The sequence below is a fragment of the Acomys russatus genome, chromosome 9 (assembly GCF_903995435.1).
Source record: "Acomys russatus chromosome 9, mAcoRus1.1, whole genome shotgun sequence".
Classification (NCBI taxonomy): domain Eukaryota; kingdom Metazoa; phylum Chordata; class Mammalia; order Rodentia; family Muridae; genus Acomys; species Acomys russatus.
Genome location: NC_067145.1, coordinates 35,361,194 through 35,379,702, shown reverse-complemented (window position 1 = coordinate 35,379,702; position 18,509 = coordinate 35,361,194). Strand labels below are relative to the sequence as shown.

Genomic DNA, 18,509 nt, shown 5'->3' with positions numbered 1-18,509 from the left:
CGAACCCAGCAGCCCGAGAGCGAGCAGCCGCTTCAGAAGCCGCCACCGCCAACCCCAGCCGCAGCCGCAGCAGCGGGAGCAGCGGCTACCCCGGCCCGGCATCGCTGAGACCCGCCGGGCACCGTCGCGTCGCCGGCAGCGGGCGCCAAGGGAGCCGGCGCGAGCTGCGGGGGTCTGCGCGCGCCTTCTGCCGTGAAGGAGTCGCGGCGCGGGGCGGGGACGTCTGGGGGGACTTGGGGACCGCGAGGCGCGCCCTGGAAGCGCCGGCTCTCGCCTTCCCGCGAGCTGGATGTGGGCAGCGGCGGCCGCAGAGACCTCGGGACTCACGCGCAATGTGGCAATGGAAGGCGCAGGGTCTGAGTCCCCGGCAGCGGCCACGGCCGCAGCACCCGCAGCGCCCGCCGTGTGAGCGGCAGCAGCGGGTCTGTCACCGGGAGCCGGAGACCCCGGCGGCCAGCAGCGTCCTCGCGAGCCGAGCGCCCAGGCGCGCCCGGAGCCCGCGGCGGCGGCGGCAACATGGCCTCGGCTGGTAACGCCGCCGGGGCCCTGGGCAGGCAGGCCGGCGGCGGAAGGCGCAGACGGACAGGAGGACCGCACCGCGCCACGCCGGACCGGGACTATCTGCACCGGCCCAGCTACTGCGACGCCGCCTTCGCTCTGGAGCAGATTTCCAAGGTGCACGTCTGTCCCCCTCCTCCCTCTCCACTTTTCCTTTTTCTTCCTCTTTGGGATCCCTGCCACACAGGCACACACACACACACACACACACACACCCTCCTGAGAAAGCAGCAGACAAGTGAAGGTTGAAAATTTCAAACCCTCCCTCCGGACTTTGGAGGAAAGGGCTGTCTGAGGTCCGCAGGGGGTGGAGGGGTGCGTGCATGCGTTTGTGTGTGCGTGTGTAGTGTATGCGCGCGCACACGCCCTCCCTGGTGTGCCTTTTCCGGAGCTTTGGAAACCGTCCTGAGTGGACCACCTCCAGGGCGGCTGCGGTGCGGCACTGCCCCCGGCCCCAGCGCCCTTCTCCCGCGCCCCTGCCCTCGGTTGCAGCCTAAAGCTCAGCACTGCCACATTTCTTAACCTCTTTGAGGGGGAGGCGGAGTGGAGAGAGGCGGAGAGAGGCAGAGGGGAGGGAGCCAAAGTAAAGGTGGTTTCCTTTTTTGGCAGCCGGTTCTGCTTTCTTTGAGCTTAAAATCTCTGCTCCCTTAAAAATTATTCTCGGGAGAGGACGTCCCCTCTCTTTCAGGTTTTGGGCCGCCTCTTCTCCCAGCCTGCCGGGGAGAGAGAGGGGCAGTTGTAAACAAGTTGCCACCTTAAATCTTCGGTATGGATGTACTGAACGGCTGGGTTCATTGTGTTTACGAGGCTGCTGAAATGTGTGGAATCCGGGGAAGGCGAGCACCTAGCCTGGGGCCCGCTGGGGCCCTGGCCAGCACCGGGGCTCCACCGCCCTGAGAGCAGTCTGCGCCCAGCCAGGACCCCCGCCGGCGCCGCCTTGGGCCTCTTCCCCGTGCACTCGGCTTTTTAAAAAGAATTCACCAGGAGGGAGTGGGAGAGGAGGGAAAGATCCTTGTGGCCGCCCTCTTCCGAGCACAAATAGTGTAAGTTGCAGATGGCTGCCGCATTTCCTAACTGAGCTCCTGCGGCGTGTCCCAAAGCGGTGGAAAAGTGTGTGGAGAGAGTTCTGGCTGCTGGGCTCACCACGTGGATCCCGCGTATAGTTACGCCAGGCCAGGGACCAGATGGGCCACGGTCGCTGTATACTGTCCCTAAGTGGCGTTTGTGCCCCCTCACCCGCCCTCTTGGGTATGGGAGAAGACCAAAGGCTGGAGCGGGACTTAGGTGAAGGGAGTACGTGTCCTGTCCTGGTGGTACTTTAGTGTTGGACTGCTCTAGGATCACTCAGGCCCTCCCTCTCCAGGTCCGTGGTACTAACGCCTGGCTGTTGGCATCTCCTCCGTTAGCCTCTCTCCCAGCACCCCAAGTCTGCTTCAGGGATGGTGTTCCGGCCACGCGTGGGGGCGCCCCCTGGTCCCTTAAGTGCAGTTCCCACGCTGCAGCCTCACTGATTTACAACCAAGTCCCCCACACCCCCCCAGGGCTCTCTTTGGACTGTCCAGGTTCCAGCCCCAAGGGCGAGTTACTGCGTTGCAGCCGCCCACGTCCCCCACTGCTGTCTCGGGGGGATCCCCAGGCGGGTGTGCGCGGATTCCCGGGCGTTCACTCCTCCCTTCTGTTTCGTCCCCAGGGGAAGGCTACTGGCCGGAAAGCTCCACTGTGGCTGAGAGCGAAGTTTCAGAGACTCTTATTTAAACTGGGTTGTTACATTCAAAAGAACTGCGGCAAGTTTTTGGTTGTGGGTCTCCTCATATTTGGGGCCTTCGCTGTGGGATTAAAGGCAGCTAATCTCGAGACCAACGTGGAGGAGCTGTGGGTGGAAGGTAAGCGAACTCCTCGCCGCTGGCGTGTCCTTCGTCTTCCTTCCCTTCCCTGTGTTTGATAAAGATATTTGCCATCATGCACCTAGGCCCTCGCTGTAGCCAGGGAAGCTTCTGCCCGCACCAGGGGCGACTGTTTATTGTTTGCATGCCTGGCCTGTAGCCAGGCCCGCCCGACAAAGGCCGCGCTGTAATCTACTCGGGGCGCTTTGCTTTGCTAGGTGTGGTGGGAGAGAGTGGCGGGGGCGCAGGGCCTCGGCGCGGGACGGACCACTCCGTAGGGTCGGGGTAGGGGGTAGTCCCCAAGGCCCGCCATGGCCGCCTGCCTGGTTCCGACTGGGCAGCCATGGCCAGAGAAGGCCTCTCGGATCCAGGATCCCCGGCTCTGCTTCCTTCCCTCCCCTCCCCCCACCCACCCACCCACCGCGTTTGCGGAGAAAGGAGAGGGGTGGAGGGCAGGGCCACCCCTCTGGCTGCAGGGAGTGTGCGCGCCCCCTGGGCGCGCGGGGGGCGGGCGCCGCGCAGGCCTGCGGAGGAGGCCGCGTGTGTGGTCCTGTTTTTGGACAGCTTTCAACTCTGGGGGGAAAAACATTTGTCTCAAGGTACAAAAAAGAAGGGGGGGCGGTGGGGGGGGGAGTTGAAAAAAAAACAGCAAAGCACAAACTGGAACGCATCTTTGTAAAGTAGATTAATGTTTTCTCGCGGGTGGGGGGCTTTTAAAACGGAATTATTATTGGGGGGAGGCAGCGTGTGGCAGGTTTGCAAGAAAGAAACGTGGGGTTTTTTGTTTGTTTTGTTTTGTTTTTTCTTTTTTTTAAAAGAATGCAGGTTTGATGGGAGGGGCTACGTGGAGCTCCCCGTGTGTGCGCGTGCGCGCAGGTCTTTTATCCATGTTCCTCGGTTTGGGGGGGGGGGGGGGAATGCAGTTTTCCCCCTATCCCATTCCCACTACCAAGGAAGGTTTGTGATTGTAGGCTTTCCTTTTTCCCTTTTTCTTTCTTTGTTGGTCGTTTCTCAGTTATCTTTTTGAAAAGTACCAATCCCTTGTTTGAAAACATTTGAGCCTCTAGCAAACATTGCTTTGGGCATCATAGAAGTTGGGCATATGTTTCAACCCCAAATATCTGGTGCATGCCTACTGTAAGCAACTCAAGACAGAATTTGGAAATTTGAGTTAATGGGTAATTCTTAAGTTAGCCATTTTCAGGATGCTCTTGGAAACTAACCTTCCAGAATATTCTGTTAACTTAGTTTTCAGTGTTTTGCAGACTAATGGTGTGGTATTTAGTTGAAAAGTGGCAATCAAAATAATAATCCTAACCATTAAAACCAAAACACATTCCTGCCTTCAGTAGCTAGGCTAATGAATACAAGTGTCTCTTGAATTGATTCCATTAGGTAATTTACCCTCCACTCCTTTGCTTCCTTGTCATTGGTAGTTCAGAGTTTTGGTAGTTTTATTGAGCACTCACTATGTCCCTAGCAACAAATTTCCTTATTATCTGTAATGTTCCTGACTTTGCTAGCACTGTGTTGGAGTTCATGAAGTTAAATTAGGAGAGAGAAGGCATTAGTGGATGTCTTGAAGTAGGAAGGGGTTCAAGAGGAAGATGGTGGTGTAATAAGAACAGGCCACCCCAGCAAGACCCCAGAGAGGGTAGTTAACTACCAGGACCTAAGTTCCTAGGCATAGGAACTGACCACCAGGGCTGTAGAATGGTAATAGAGCTAGGTGCCACACAGTTGGCCTTTTCCACATCGGAGACCATAAACAATTTGGTTTTTAGTAGTTGGAGCAGTTGTTTCCATAGATTTTAACAAGCTTATAGAGGTAGTAGAGTTTTCTTAACATTGTGTCAAGAACAAAGTGAGGCTTCTGAAGAGGCTACTTGGGAAGATGCTTCTGAAGACACACCTGAGGCAGACCCCCTTGGCAATGGAACCTAGGGAACTAGCATGCTAGGCAAACCCTTCTCCACAGAGCTACATCCTAACACCAGGCTCAGAAGTATTAGTATTTTAGTATGGCTAATTGGTTTTATAGACCTAATACTCTATACCTACTTACTTTTTGAGCAATCTCCATACTCCAGATAGAATGTATTTTAACAGGCCTCACAACTCAATAAAATACTATTTATTTATTTAGGGTTTTTTTTGTTTGTTTGTTTCTAGTTAGGGTTTCTCTATGTAGCCTTGGCTATCCTGGACTTGCTTTGTAGAGCAGGCTGGCCTTGAACTCACAGAGATCTGCCTCCTGAGTGCTGGGATCACTGGTATGTGCCACTGCGCCCAGCGCTATTGCTTTTTTTTTTTTAAAAAAAAAAGATTTATTTATTTATTATGTATGCAGTATTCTGCCTGCAGGCCAGAAGAGGGCATTAGATGACATTATAGATGGTTGTGAGCCACCCTGTGTTTGCTGGGAATTGAACTCAGGGCCTTTAGAAGAGCTTAACCTCTGAGCCATCTCTCCAGCCCCTTACTTTGGTTTTATATATGTATAGAGTGTTTCGTATAACAGTTCTCTCTTTTTAAATGATGACCATGAGTGATGGTTTACATGCCCATCCATGTTCACTTTGCCTACCATTGATTTAGGTCATTTAGTCTGATGCTGTCTCGGTCTCATTCACTCATCTCTGTATTTATTCTTGCCTTCTACAAGAAGCAAATTCCATAAATGTAGGTGAACTTGACAAGAGGAACTCAATGTCCAAGTAGCATTTGATATGAGAGTGTTCATGGCAGCAGTCCGTAGACTACCCCAAGCCTTTGCTTTCCCCAGTAAACTCCTGACGGTTGTGGGCAGCAGTGGAGGTCAGTGAATTAGGTGAGCAGCAGACCCAAGCTTAGGTTCATCTTTGCTCCGGGTGCTTAGATAAATCCCTCATCACTATCAACAAAGTCATTCGCTGTGATTCCAGGAGCCAGAGCTTGCTGGACACAAAGACCAGATGAAGAGTTGGGCAGCAGAAGACAGGACAGGCTAGGATTTTAAGGGAAGGGAAAAGGGAGGCTGGGAAGCTGGGGGACACTTTGGAAAAGTTGATTTCTCCTGTCACCCCTCCTCCCCAAAAATGACCTGTGGTGAGTTGCCTTTATGCTTATTGTGTATGTGTCTGTGTACACTTACTCTGTATTTTATCTGCCACAATATTTTTAATACAGCCAGAAAGTTAGGGAACCACTTTGACATCCATATCTTTGTCTTTTCACGGCAATGTAGCTTATGAACCTATTCACTACAGGAATTTCCTTCCTCCATCCATTCTCACAAACACACACCATCCATGCATGCATAAAGTGATCACTTTTTTATTGTTAAGCTGCTGGCAGAGTGATTGCCTTTGAAGAAGCTGTCCATCATATGTGAAGCGGCACCCTGAGTCTTGGGGTGTATTTTTGGTATGTCATAGGTACCAAGAGATGCTTACTTGTGAATGAACCAGAAGTGGTTATTTCCAAGTAGAACTATTTATTTGGTCAGTGTGGGTTCTCTGTGCCTACCCTGCAACAGGCACTGCCCCAAAATTCCTGAGAACTGTTGATGACAATCAGTAGGACGTTAATTGCCAAGATGTTGGGCTTCCAGGATGGCCCCAGGCTTGGGAAGGTGGAGGTGAGGGACATTCTAAGCCGAAGGAAGAGGATAGGTGAAGGCTCAAAAAATAGTTTGTGGGTGGTCTTTAGTGTTAGCCTTCCAGTGATAGGTGGGCAGTAGATGTACCATGTACAGTGTTTGGGGCCTGAGGCTTCTCCTACAAGATGTTGTCAGGAGTCTGGTTCTGGTACCCTTCCTGATACTGGAAGTGCTTGCATTTGCTTCTCAGGGCACTGAGGGGATGGGTTGTTTTTTATTATTATTATTATTATTATTATTATTATTATTATTATTATTATTATTATTATTTAACCTTGCCCATTTTTCAGAGGCGTATCTTTCTTTTGGCTTAGCAGATCGGTCCCCCTAGCCACCTTGGTATCTGCTTCCCTCTGCGTGCTCCCTCCTTCCCTCCCCCTCCAGTTCTCTGTCACAAGATTGTTGTCAAGGTACTCCTGTGACAGAACCTTCATTTATCTCCCTGAGATAAAAGCTTAGCCGGCCCCTGGCCTTCTCCTCTGAAAAGGGCAACAACCTTGAAATGACTCCATATTGCCCTGGTGTTTGGTTGTTAAGGGCTTCAAGGCAGTATCACAGAGGAGGACAAGAGTTTACTGAAGAGAAATAGAGGGGTTTGCTTCTTTAAAAATACCCATTTGATGGGCATTCACACCCTCCAGTCTATACTGTGTGCTTTCTGTGTATTCGGTGTGCCCCGTTAGAGGTACCACCCTTCAGTTGCTCAGCTTTGGCTTGGCACTCTGGCCACTTGGGTCGGGATAACAGTCTACTTTGAGAAGCTATGCACTCTATAAGAGGCTCAGCAGATCCATTGGACTCCACCAACTAGTTGCCAGCAGCACTGTCCTGGTTCCCACTCATTGCTCGATGCCCCCAACTGAGAACCAGTAAGTTGGATGATAAGTGACTGGGCAGAGGACTGCTTTGTAGGTCTGTTTGGGTCTGCAAAGGCACCACCATTGGTGTGTCTCTGCACAGTTTGGTGAACAAGAGGTTGTTATTTAAAGAGCAAATGCGCACACAGGAAAGGAGCGAACAAGTTGTTGGTGTTCCCTTTATACTTAGAGAAAAATAAATGAAAAGGAAAAACCACCAATAACTGCTGGAAAAAATAGCAGGTGGCTCAGGTATTCCCCCATGTTGGCGGCCTCTGAACCCATCTCTATGCTGCCCACCGTTCTTGACCCATCAAGGAGTTCATAAGCCACTTTGGACCATGGACTGTTTCAGATGCATCCAACACTGCTTGGAGCTTCCAGGAGATGACAGCTTCCAGATGTATGAGCTGCCTGGGCTGTGTGTTTAGGTTATGCACCACAGCTGATGCCGAGATTAATGCTGGCTAGAGAGCTAGGGAGATTGGTCTGCCTTCCACAATACCGTGTTTATATTTCATTTGGATTTCTCTTTCAGTGCTGACCTGCCTGTGACCCCTGGAACCCTATCCTCTTGGGGTGAGGTGGTACTTATTCGCCCTTGCTTAATGTCTTGCTGGAGGGTGAAGAGGAGGTTCTAAGTTCTGGAGGGGGGGGGGAGGGCCCGCGCTTCTGCAAGCAGAGAGGGGCTTCTTATGACTGCCTCCCATGCAGCAAGTGCCTGAGAGGGAAACCCTGAAGAGAACGCCGTGCTCAGGAGGTGGTGTGTCAGGGCTCTTAAATACAATAATATTTCACAGTTATTTTGAAGGAAACCAGATTTTGTGTGGAAGCCATTTTGAAAAAAGAAAGAAAGAAAAAGCCTTTTACCTCTTGGTAACACGGTTTTGACAATTTCTGGGGGTGAGAGGGGGAGGTGAGGGGATTATCCATAAAAAAAAAATCACTGTGCCCCTAGGATTTTCATATTGTATTACAGTTATTTCCAGTGACTGTTACAGGCTCCTGACAGGCTACTTTCTAACTCTTCCCTCCTATCTGTTGTCACCCACCCCTTGCTTCCACCTTTCTCTCTCTCTCTCTCTTTCTCTCTCTCTCCCCTAAACTGCACAAGTTCATTTCCTCCCAAGTGGGTCAAATCTAAAAAGTTTTCTGTCCTGTCAATTAAGAAGGAATCAGTAGATGTGTTCTTCTGAGCCACCGTGGCCTCTGACTTGTGGTGCAGTCTGTGGAGCACTCTACTGGGCTCCGACCCACAGAATAGTTGCTTTTCCTGGTGAGGATTTCTGGCATTTTGACAGACTTATAAGGTAACTTTAGGGCCTGTGGGCATGTTCTTTCTGTGTGCATAAAGTGGCCAAAGAGTCTGCGAAACAAGTCTTGTGTGGCACCATGTAAGGGAGAGTGGGCCGTGCAGGTCTCTGAGCTGCTGAGACACAAACTGCCATGGCGGTCCCTCCCTGCTTCAGCCTGTCCCTGGGTGGGACACCCATCAGAACCAGAGGGAACATGGCGCTTTGATAGAGACAGGAGAGGCCTGACTTCTCTTATCCACATTTTGGCCTTAGATGCTTTGTCCTCATGAGAGATCTCTTTTGACATCCCAGAGTGCACAAGGCTCTTCTGGGGAAGGCAGCTCAGCCTAGACAGAAGGAGGACGGATGCTCTTGGAATATTCTCAGTGGGAACATTTTTGAAGCACAGATACAGTTAGGGTTGCCCTGGAAATGCAAACCCGTTTGTTGCTTCTTCCTCCCTCCAAATCTCTGGATTTGGGTGCCTTACAGGGTTTCTCCCTTTCAAAAATCAGATTGTTGGCCCTTTTATATTAGACTGATAAACGCTATGAACTGCATTGAATTTTTTTTTTCTGGGCATCAGCATTTAAGTAGATTTAGTAGGGAAAAAAATTAGCCATCCTAGACAGTAAAATGCTGCTGTTGAGGAACTGCCTGAATGTTGGGAGGTGTACAGGTAGGAGCCCACTGTCAGGAGAGTTGCATGCCATCCCCTTCTCCTGGGAGGGGAGGTGTTGGGATTTAATTGGAGGTTAGAGCCTGGTTGGCAAAACAGTTGCCTTGTGTTAAAGAAACTGTTTTGGTGGTGGACAGTCAAGTACCTGCGAATGAAAGACAAGGTCTTCGTCGTTGGAGAGGTTTAGTGTGAGAAGGCGGGACCTTCCTTGTGATCCAAGCGCAGGTGTGACTTGGCTTGGACAGTCGGGGGTGGAGGTGAGGCCAAGTGAAGAAGCAGGTCCCCAGTAGGCACTCAACATCCCTCCTGGAAGGGTAAATGAAGGGCAGCAGCTGTAGGCCTGCTCAGTTTAGCAGCTCTTGATGGGACATGGACAGAGGAAAGCACAAGGAACTGGAAATGGGCTTTCAGTCAGTGTGCTTAAGGGCTTCTGGCTACTAGCTCAGGGATCCTGCCCAAAAATGCCAGATGTATTACATAGTCAGGGATTGCAATGTAAACACCGCTCTGTGCCACGAGGCAGGGTGGTCCATCTCTTATTTAAGAAAAGCCGCCGCCGCCGGAGGACTCAGAGGAGCAAGAGCAGGCCCTTGGCTGTCCACCGAGGACAGTGGTTCTGCTTGAGTTAAGGGTTACACAAGCAAGATTTGGCAGTCCAAAAGCCAGATAAATTAACACCTTGAAAGGCAGCTAACGGCAACCTGCGTTCAGATGCAGTAAAGAAGCAACGTGCCTTTTCTACAGGGGGGGAGGGGAGGCTCAGTAGAGTGCAGCACCTGCTAGGCCGCCCAAAGCTCTGACTTCTAGCCCCACTGTTGCCCCCTCCCACGTTGACTAGCATGGGGGTTGGGAATGAGTAGGAAGAAAGCTGTGTCCTTCAAGAAGCATTCTGAAGTTACTGTGAACATCATTTTTGCCATCTGCTCTTAGTTAAATTGAAAAGTAAGGGGAAGCTAGGCCAAGAGAGGCCAGCTCTCCTCAGGACCTCCTACTGTGTCAGAGAAAGCCTGCTGGGTTGGTTCACCTTGGTTTAAGTTCAAGATTTATCACAAGGCTGTTCTGGTGTAGCGCTAGGAGGTGGCTCAGATACCTTGTCAGACAGCCTACTGTGCTTTCTAGAGGGAGGCAGGATGCTGTACCTGGCCGAGGGGGCGAGTGCCTGGGCACCTGCCTGCTTGCTGTCCACTTAGGTGTGTTTTTACAGTGCTGTAGACAGTTAAAAAGTTGGACGGTCTAGAGTGAGAGACCACAGAACTTGTGTTCAGCTGTCCTCAGACGGACCAGACTCACAGTTAAGGAAAAAAGGAACATATTTTGTGAGTTAGGAGGAAATCGGATTTTGGCGATTGTTAAAATAACTGCTCTAATATTTTCCTGATTTCAGAAATCCATCCGTAGCGTGCTCCGGGAAGTACTCCTTTAAGAAATGGTAATAGTAAAAACAGGAAATTTGAGATTACAGAAAATAGAGGCTTCTTGACTCCCTGCCTTCGCCCCCTCACCCACCCCCACACCCAGTCTGCCCATCTTCCCCTCCCCCACCCTTTCCTCCCACACTCCTTAGTTTTCTTTGCTCCTTTAGTGGGAAACAAGAAGCCTTCACAAACTGGAGTTAAACCTCACACATGCCTCTGTTTAAATAGTCTTTCTAGGGAAGAAAATTCCAAAACATTTTTTTCCTAGCTGCTTGAGGTCATTTTTTACCTGTCTCCCTTTGGTAGGTTCTCACACTGTCATAATAAGTTAAAAAGGTGTCCAGTCATTTTAATCTATGTACGGTCCAGGAAAAGCACGTCTAATACCTTGCTCAATTGCAACTCACACTTGCAGTTTGAGACACTTTGGATTAAGAGTAAATAACTGTTAGCTGCTCTCTCTAGAGATTTGGGGGATAGGGTGACCCCCTTTTTCTCCCTTTTTTTTCCTACTTTTTTTTTTAAATAGGCTACAGTTTCACATGGGCTCCCCAAAGAAATCTCTCTCCCTTTTTGTTTCCCACACCAATTGATTTATCATTTTGCTTGCAAGCAGATCCAGAATGTTAGGGCAAGAACACACTCACTTTTTTCTCGTAACTTTTTTGTTGCGGACCGAAACCAGTTGACTTGAATAAATTTTTCTGAGGCCTGAATGTAGCCAGCAACGTGGAAAAATCTTGCCATTCAGGGCCGTCTGAATGTACATTTCAGCCACACAGTAAGCTGCATTGGTAAGCACTGGACTGCTAAATACAACCATTTTTCGCAGCAGCGAGTTAGACAGGTGATTAGCATAATTAGCACGGCCCAGCCATACATATGGTAATGTTGAGTGTGTAAGTGCCAGCTGCGGAGTAAAATTTATGTCAGGGGTCGGCAGGGCTGTGCGAAAGCATTGTGTCCCAGCTGCAGGTCAGGGTCGCCAAAGCTTACCTCCTTTTCTCTCCTTAGTGAATACGCCAAACAGAAGAGAAAGACAGAAATATAACAGATACTGCTTTGATGGAACAGCCCAGTTCTGTGCAAGAGGGACTGTTCTGTAACGTTGCACACATATACACATGCTTGTGCACACTAGCAGAAATCCCAGTACTTTCTCTACCAGTGGTGTTTGCTTTAAGCAGGTCTTCCTGAGTGGGTATGAACAAGGGGGTTGGGTGGGGAAATGGACTTGGGGGTCTCCTAGAAGGAGACTTGAAACTTGTGGTTTTGTCATCGTTCCCTCCTACCCACAGGCTTTTCCTTCACCTTAAATGTGGAGAGAATTCCTTGCTGGGTGGGTCACCGTTTTCATCTTCAGGGACAGGGCCTTGGACATGTGAGCTTTGACCAAAGGAGGACAAGGTTTCAGTGTTGGAATTTGGCCGAAACTGCTTGTCCGGTTAGGGAAAAGGGGTGTGTGTGTGTGTGTGTGTGTGTGTGTGTGTGTGTGTGTGTGTGTAGTGTGTATCTGTGTGGGGTGTGGGTGGATATGAGGTGTGTAGTGTGGGAGTATTGGGGTGTATTTTACCCCCCTGTGGGCAGTAGCACTTCCTTATCTATCTGTAATCATCACCAGTCCCACTAAATTCTTTACAGATAAAATAGAAAAAAAAAAAAAAAAAAAAAAAAAAAAACCCAATTGGGTCCTTGTTTGAAGGGACAGCCTAGAAAGGCCCACATTTTGAAATGCCTGTTGGGGGGGGTGTAGTGAGGCACTTGCACACACCCCACTCAAAGCATTTTCTCTGTTCTTCCCTCCCCTACTTTGTGGCTGGTGGCTGAAAGAAGTGGTAGTGTTGACAGAATACAGTTCGCACACCACGCTGACCCGGTGATGACACTTCCTCCTGGCACCAGGGGGTCCTTATGTACAGGCCCCCTAATCCAGCTAATCCTGATGGTGACTAAATCATGACCGTGGCCCCCCAGGGCTGCAGGCCCCCAGGGCTGCACAACTCCCTGCACAGATGCACAGGCTAGAGGTCATGGAGCCTGCCTGCCTGCAAAGGTGGGGACTGACTGTCTCCTCTGCATGCCTGCTTCAGGAGATGCTTCTAGATACGGGCTTTCAGAGGACTGGCAAAGAGACATGATGCCAGCCTTGCCAAGAAGGACCTTGGGCTTGGTGTTAGGCCATAGCCATGGCCAGCAAATACTTGGGTTTTGTTGCTTTCTGTTTTTATTTTATTGAGACAGAGTCTCTTATAGCTGAGGGTGTGCTAGGTAGATTCACTACTAACTGAGTGACGTCCCAGCCTCCCCCCTTTCTATTATTTACTTACTTTTTTTTTTTTTTTTTTTTTGGAGACAGTGCCTTACTATGTGCCCTGCCTGGCCTAGAACTTGATCGGTAGATCAGGAGGCTAGCCTTCTATTCACAGAGATCTGCCTGCCTCTACCTTCAAAGGGCCACCTTGTCAGGCAGCCCTTTTTATTTTTGAAAATTAAGGCCTCAGGCCTTAACTGAACGTAATGACTTGTGTCGGTTTCTGGGAGTCGATCTCCCTTAATGCTCATTGTTCTGCAGAACGCTCAGACTGGCCTCGGGGTGCAGTCAGGTGAGGCGCTACTCCTCTGAGGTACAGCCTGGCAAGCATAGCCCGTGAGGAAGGCAGGAAAGCACTGCAGTTTGATTTGGGTGAGAGCACACACATCTTCCCCTTTCCGTTGCAGCTGATGACTGATGAAGAAGGGGGCCACCAACAGATGCAGGCTTGTCTCCGGAGCTGCTGCAGGCAGCAGGCCTGGTGGCAGAGCGCTGGGCTGACCTGATTGCATCCGACAGGACGAGAGGGTTGGTCTCAGGGAAAGCCATTCAGAGGAAGCAGCCCTGGCCAGGCTGGTAACAGATGGCACAGCAAGCTGCTGGTGTGTGGGGTTGGGGGTGGGCATGGAGCAGGGCATGGATGCCTGCCTGCCTGCCTGCCTGCCCCAGTGCTCTGGTGGGTGCCTGCACACACACACTACCTGCCTTCAGCTGTCCAAGGTGTGTGGGTTAGTGTGAATGGATGTGCTTTGCTTTCAGTGTGTTTTTGTGTGATTGTCCTTTCAGGAGGGACCAGTGTGGTTTGAACTGATTCCAGCATTTTCCAATGGTAGGCACTTAATATGATAGAAAGGAAATAAAAGCTGCACCCCTCCCCCATAAGAGAGGTGGATGGGGAGCGTGCCTAAACCTCAACCCTGGGTTTTCAGCCAGTTTACTACTGACATTACTACTGATTTCCCGGCCCCCCTCCCCCCCGCCCCCAGAGAGATATGAGTCCGTGCCAGTAGTTTCGCAGGTTGTCGTTTTTAGCAGTATGCATCTTTTGGCCTCTTGGTAGCTAGTCACATCATTGAAAGAAGGACCTGAAGCAACTGGGGGAGGGGAGGGGAGGGGAGACTGCTAGATAATTCACAGGATTAGCCAAGTGTGAATGCGCCCTCATATGCACAGACCCCGGTTTCCTAATTGGACTCTGAGTGGGTACTTTTTCAGGCTGAAAGGGTCATTTGTTTTGACTGACTGACTTTTGGGGGCTTTGGGGGGAATTAATATCTTATACAGATGACTGCCTGTTCCCAGGGCTCTGTACTGAGGCCATTCATTCATTTATTTGTGCAACACACTCTGAGTGTGTGCAGTGCTCTCTTTTTTGTCCTGTCATTCACTTGTGGGGGATAAGTGGACTTGGAATTCATGGAGCTTTAAACGTAACACCTTGGTTTGAACCTTCAGATGATCATTCTATAGATGATCCGAGCTTTTCACAAGGGCTTTCGCTGAAAACTTTTATTGTGAATGCTGGAGACATGTTTTACTTAGGCTATGTGAAATGCAGACCTGTTCAGTAGGGGACATCGCAGGGGAAGGTCTCAGGTCCACAGCAGATTGGAACAGTGCCTACTCAGAGGATTGGGCTTGGTCGAATGCTCTGCCCACGCTTCCCTTTGGAAAACCATGCTGGATGGTATGAGAAAAGGATACACAGAGCCTGATTGAGAAATTCATGGCAGAAGCGATGCTTGTGTCACTTCTTTCAAAGTACTGGTGTCACCTTTAGATTTGTGGAGAACGAGATGCATGTAGACTTTAAAAGAAGGAAGGGTCTGGACTCTCTGGAGGGACCAGAAGGAAAATGGCCATGGCTCCTTGGAGTCCTGCTAAAGAGGGCAGCTTCCTTAAGTGGCGACAAAATAGTCAACGCACCATTACTGGCTGTTGAGTAAGATGGAAGCCATTTATCTGCATTCTCAAAGCTCAAACCATGAGCTTATTGTACTCTGGGATACAGAATTTGATGCTTCAACCACCTCTGAGGTACCCATACTCTGGATTTGAGGAAGCTGGCCAGGAGAGTTGGATTAGATCAGTACTGCCTCTAATATCCCCTCTCTGGCCTTCCCAAATCTCCCTCCTCCAGTGGTGGCGCTGGAAATGGGTCTTGGGTGCTCAGTGCCTGGCCTGAGGAGCAGCCACAAAGTTTCTCAGAACTCTGCAGATGCAGTGTTAAGCAATGCAGAAAAAGATTGTTTTGCACGTCTTGGGACCCTGAGAGGCCAGTGGTTATTCTCTTGTTAGAGATAATACATTTAGGTATGTGAAGGATTAAAAGTTGAAACAAGGTTATCTTTGTATTGGACCCATTTATTAGTTAACTGGACAGGTTCTTAATGTGGTCCAGGCTGGTCTTTCCTTAAAGTCACTATGTAGCTAAGGATGACCTTGAGCTTCTGATTGTCCATCTAGAGAGCAGGGGTTGCAGGGATGCACCACCATCCCTGCTTCCTGCAGTGCTTGGCCAGGGATCGAACCGGGATTTCTTAACCTGCAAACGAGCAGAGTGCTTCCTCCCCTTCTTTGGGCAGTTGAACTTACCTAGTTTCCTTCCTTCCTTCCTTCCTTCCTTCTTTCCTTGTTTTTAATTGTGTGTTTGTGGGTGTGGTCTGCAGGTGGATATGCAAATACAGTACTCAAGGAGTCAAGAGACAGGAGACATTAGGTTCCCTGGAGCTGGAGTTGTAGGCACTTGGGAGTCACCTGAAATGGTTGCTAAGCTGAACTCCTAGAAATATTCTTAACTGCAGTGCCTCTCTTCAGCCCTTACATTTGTTTTTAATCCACATGTCTAGGAAGGTTTTTTTTCTCCCTTCTTCTCTCTCTCTCCTTCCCTCCGTCCTTTCCTTCCTTCCTTCTTGGCATTGAACCCTGTGCCTCCTATCTTCGGTCACTAAACTACATCCTAAGTCCAAACCAAATTAATTTTAGATTACAGAACTTTGATTACTATGCTGTACATAGTAAATGGGATCACCTCCCCTCTCAAGACCCTGTACCCTTCACACCTTTTTAAGTTGGCGGGTTGGAGCCCTGCTCTTCCCTGCAGGGCTGTAATCATCTGCAGTGGGTTCTGTGGTGTCAGAGCATCCGGAAAACAGAAAGGTACTGAATGAACCGCTTCAGGCTGCCCTGCCGTGATTCGCCATGGGTGTCTGCCAAGGTAGCTAGCAAGAGTCAGGTGGGTTTAAAAGTTGCTCGGTCGCAGAGGCTTGTTCAGAGTGCCTTGGGTGCTGCTGGAAGACAGTTTTGAACACTGCAGTCAGGGATCCTGGGTATATTTCATGGGCTGAACCTCCTGGAGCAACCAAGTGAGTGACATAATCAGATCTCAGCAGGTTCCAGCTGCACTGGCCTCTTTTCTCTCCCTGAAGAAATCTAATGGCTCTGCAGTTGCTGCCCTCTGCTTCAGAATGATGTACCCCAGCCCTTCAGAGTCACTAAGTTTCAATTTTCCCTTCCCTTCCTTACCTTATTTTCCTTCACAACACCCGGTTTTCTTAGCATTGCCTGTTCATGCTGTGGGCCCTGTAGCCCTCTTGGAGCAGAGCAGCAGAAAGGCATCCTGGTCCTGTCCACCAAGCCTTCCTACTCCTCAACGCACACCCCATGCCATGCATTGTGCGCACCCAGAGATAGACGCTGAGTGAGTCAGTCGAGTTGTTTAAGCAACTGTGGGTGACATGAAATGAGCAGTGGCCAGATGTACTGGCTAGCCAGTCATTTGGCCAAAACACTCAAGTTACATACATTGAAATGTAGAGGCAGAGGGAAACCTATCAGTGATCATCTTGTGAGGTTTGCAATTCTGTCAGCTTGTTCCATGACCTTGCATTGACTGGCCCTGACTGTCACATAGATAAGATTCCTAACAGAGAGGGCCCACCAGTGAAGAGAGCAAACTGCTCTCGCAGAGAACCCAAATACCCTGCACCACATAGAGGAACTCACACCCACCTGTACCTCCAGCTCCAGGCCAATCTGATGTGCACAGCTCACTCAGACACACACCCTCACACACACACTAATCAATACACATGATGAGTAATAATAAATGTTTCAAAAAAGATACTTGCAGATACTTACCATGAGAGAAAAGAGAGGAACGAACTCACATGCCCCTAAAGGTAGCATGGATGTTGAGTTGCTTAAAGTGCATTTATTTTAACATATACCACAGGGTGGAAAAATAGAGCCTGCGAATTACATTTCCTGTTTTGAGATTCTCCTTTCTGAAATGTCCTGTGCTGGGTTACCCTTAGCCGTATGACTTAGGCTGCGCAGTGGGTTTCTTATTTCTGTGAGTGCTGTAAATAGTGACTTGTCTGTTAAGCCCCTTGGGGTCAGGGGTGGAACCCGGTCAAACTGTCTTGATTTGCGTGGATAGCTCCCAGCTGTAAAAGCAGTTGTGTGTTGGGGAAGGAGGGACTCTCTGCTTTGTTGCTTGACTTTTTCTTTTTAAACACTACCGTTATTAATTATTATCATTCCACTTGGTTTGAAGTCACCTGAGTTTTCATTTAAAAAGCAAGCGAGGCACCAAGCAGCTGAGCAGGATCTGGTCACAAGAGGACAAAGGAAGCTCAGGGAGCTCCAGGGGGTGTTCTAAGTTTGGGGTATGAGATGTGACATTACCAGGAAAAATAAAAAGAAGTTGAGCAGGTATTGGGCTGAGGTCCCTCACGTGCAGCGTTGTTGCTTTTTCAGAAGTGACCTGAACCAAACATGGCCCCTTTAGCTTCCAGGTGCTTCTATACCCGCAGATGTCAAATTTAGTTGGCTAGTTGGCTGCAAGTCTGGGTTCTGACTCTGGCCACAGTGAAAAGAGGCTTGTCTGGTCCATGAGAGGGCTGTGCATCCTCTGTTCCAGACCGTTTCCCAGTTTCCCTGGCTCTGGAGCTGGAACTCAGGACTTTGTGAATGCCAGGCCAGTACCGAGCCACACCCCTAGTCCTGCTTTTCCTTAGCTTGACATTGCTGAAGCCCTCAGCCATATCCCTTGGCATTCGTCAAGCTGTCTGCACACTTCGAATACTTTTTTTTTCTTTTTTTGAGCCTTTTGCTGCTCTCCTCCCACAGCCATACAATACTTTTTCGCCTCACCTCAGAGCTCCATGGTGGCCTTGGCGGCTTCGTGGACCTACTCGTAGGGCCCTGCCAGCTCGAGATTCCGCGCTAGCTTTCCTAATGAGGGCATTGTTTGCTTTTTAGCCTGCCCCCCCTTGTTTATAAAATATGCCAAGAGAACCAAACACCCCACTGTTCTCAGTACTTACTTACTTTCCCAAACCAAATGTTTATGTCCTTGAATACTAAACTTGAAGAAAAAGGATTCTTCCTCGTGGGAAAGTGACAGTCACTGAGTTCTTTCTGAGCTATAGCCGGAGGCCTCCTTTTCTGAAACACTGAGCTTATCGGTGACTTTGGGGACTATTCAGACCGGCTTCCTTAGCCTTGGAGCGTGTGTGTGCACACACGGACAGCAGACCCTCTGTCTTCCTAAGGTGGCTCTCAGCACAGAGGTGCCATTCTGAGCTTGGTTCACTCCCAAAACCTAGTGTACACACGTCTGTACGTACACAGAAAGGAGAGCCTGAGTAAAAATAGTTTTAGAGCAGGGTCAGGTGGGGCTGGTTGCCAGCGTGTCTAGCTTTAGCCAACTTGTAGGAGATCCGAGCTGGTATGGGCAGGGCACCTTGTTGGCCTCAGTAGCAGGTTCAGCCTCACTTGGGAGCTTGCAGACACAGGTTGCGCTCCCCCTGGGTGACTCAGAGCCTGGCACCTGTGTTTTCTGGGCGCTGACCAGGAGATGCTTAT

General features: G+C 49.8%; 1 protein-coding gene across 1 annotated transcript in view; it reads left to right on the top strand.

The window, feature by feature from the left end:
- The first annotated feature begins 512 nt into the window (after nucleotides 1-512).
- The window catches only part of Ptch1 (patched 1), a 58,058-nt gene continuing 40,061 nt past the window's right edge, over nucleotides 513-18,509 (top strand). Inside the window, exons 1-2 of the mRNA XM_051151145.1 lie at nucleotides 513-675; nucleotides 2,249-2,441. Coding sequence (XP_051007102.1) covers nucleotides 517-675; nucleotides 2,249-2,441 — 352 coding nt within the window. The 5' untranslated portion in view covers nucleotides 513-516. The remainder of the gene's footprint in view (nucleotides 676-2,248; nucleotides 2,442-18,509) is intronic.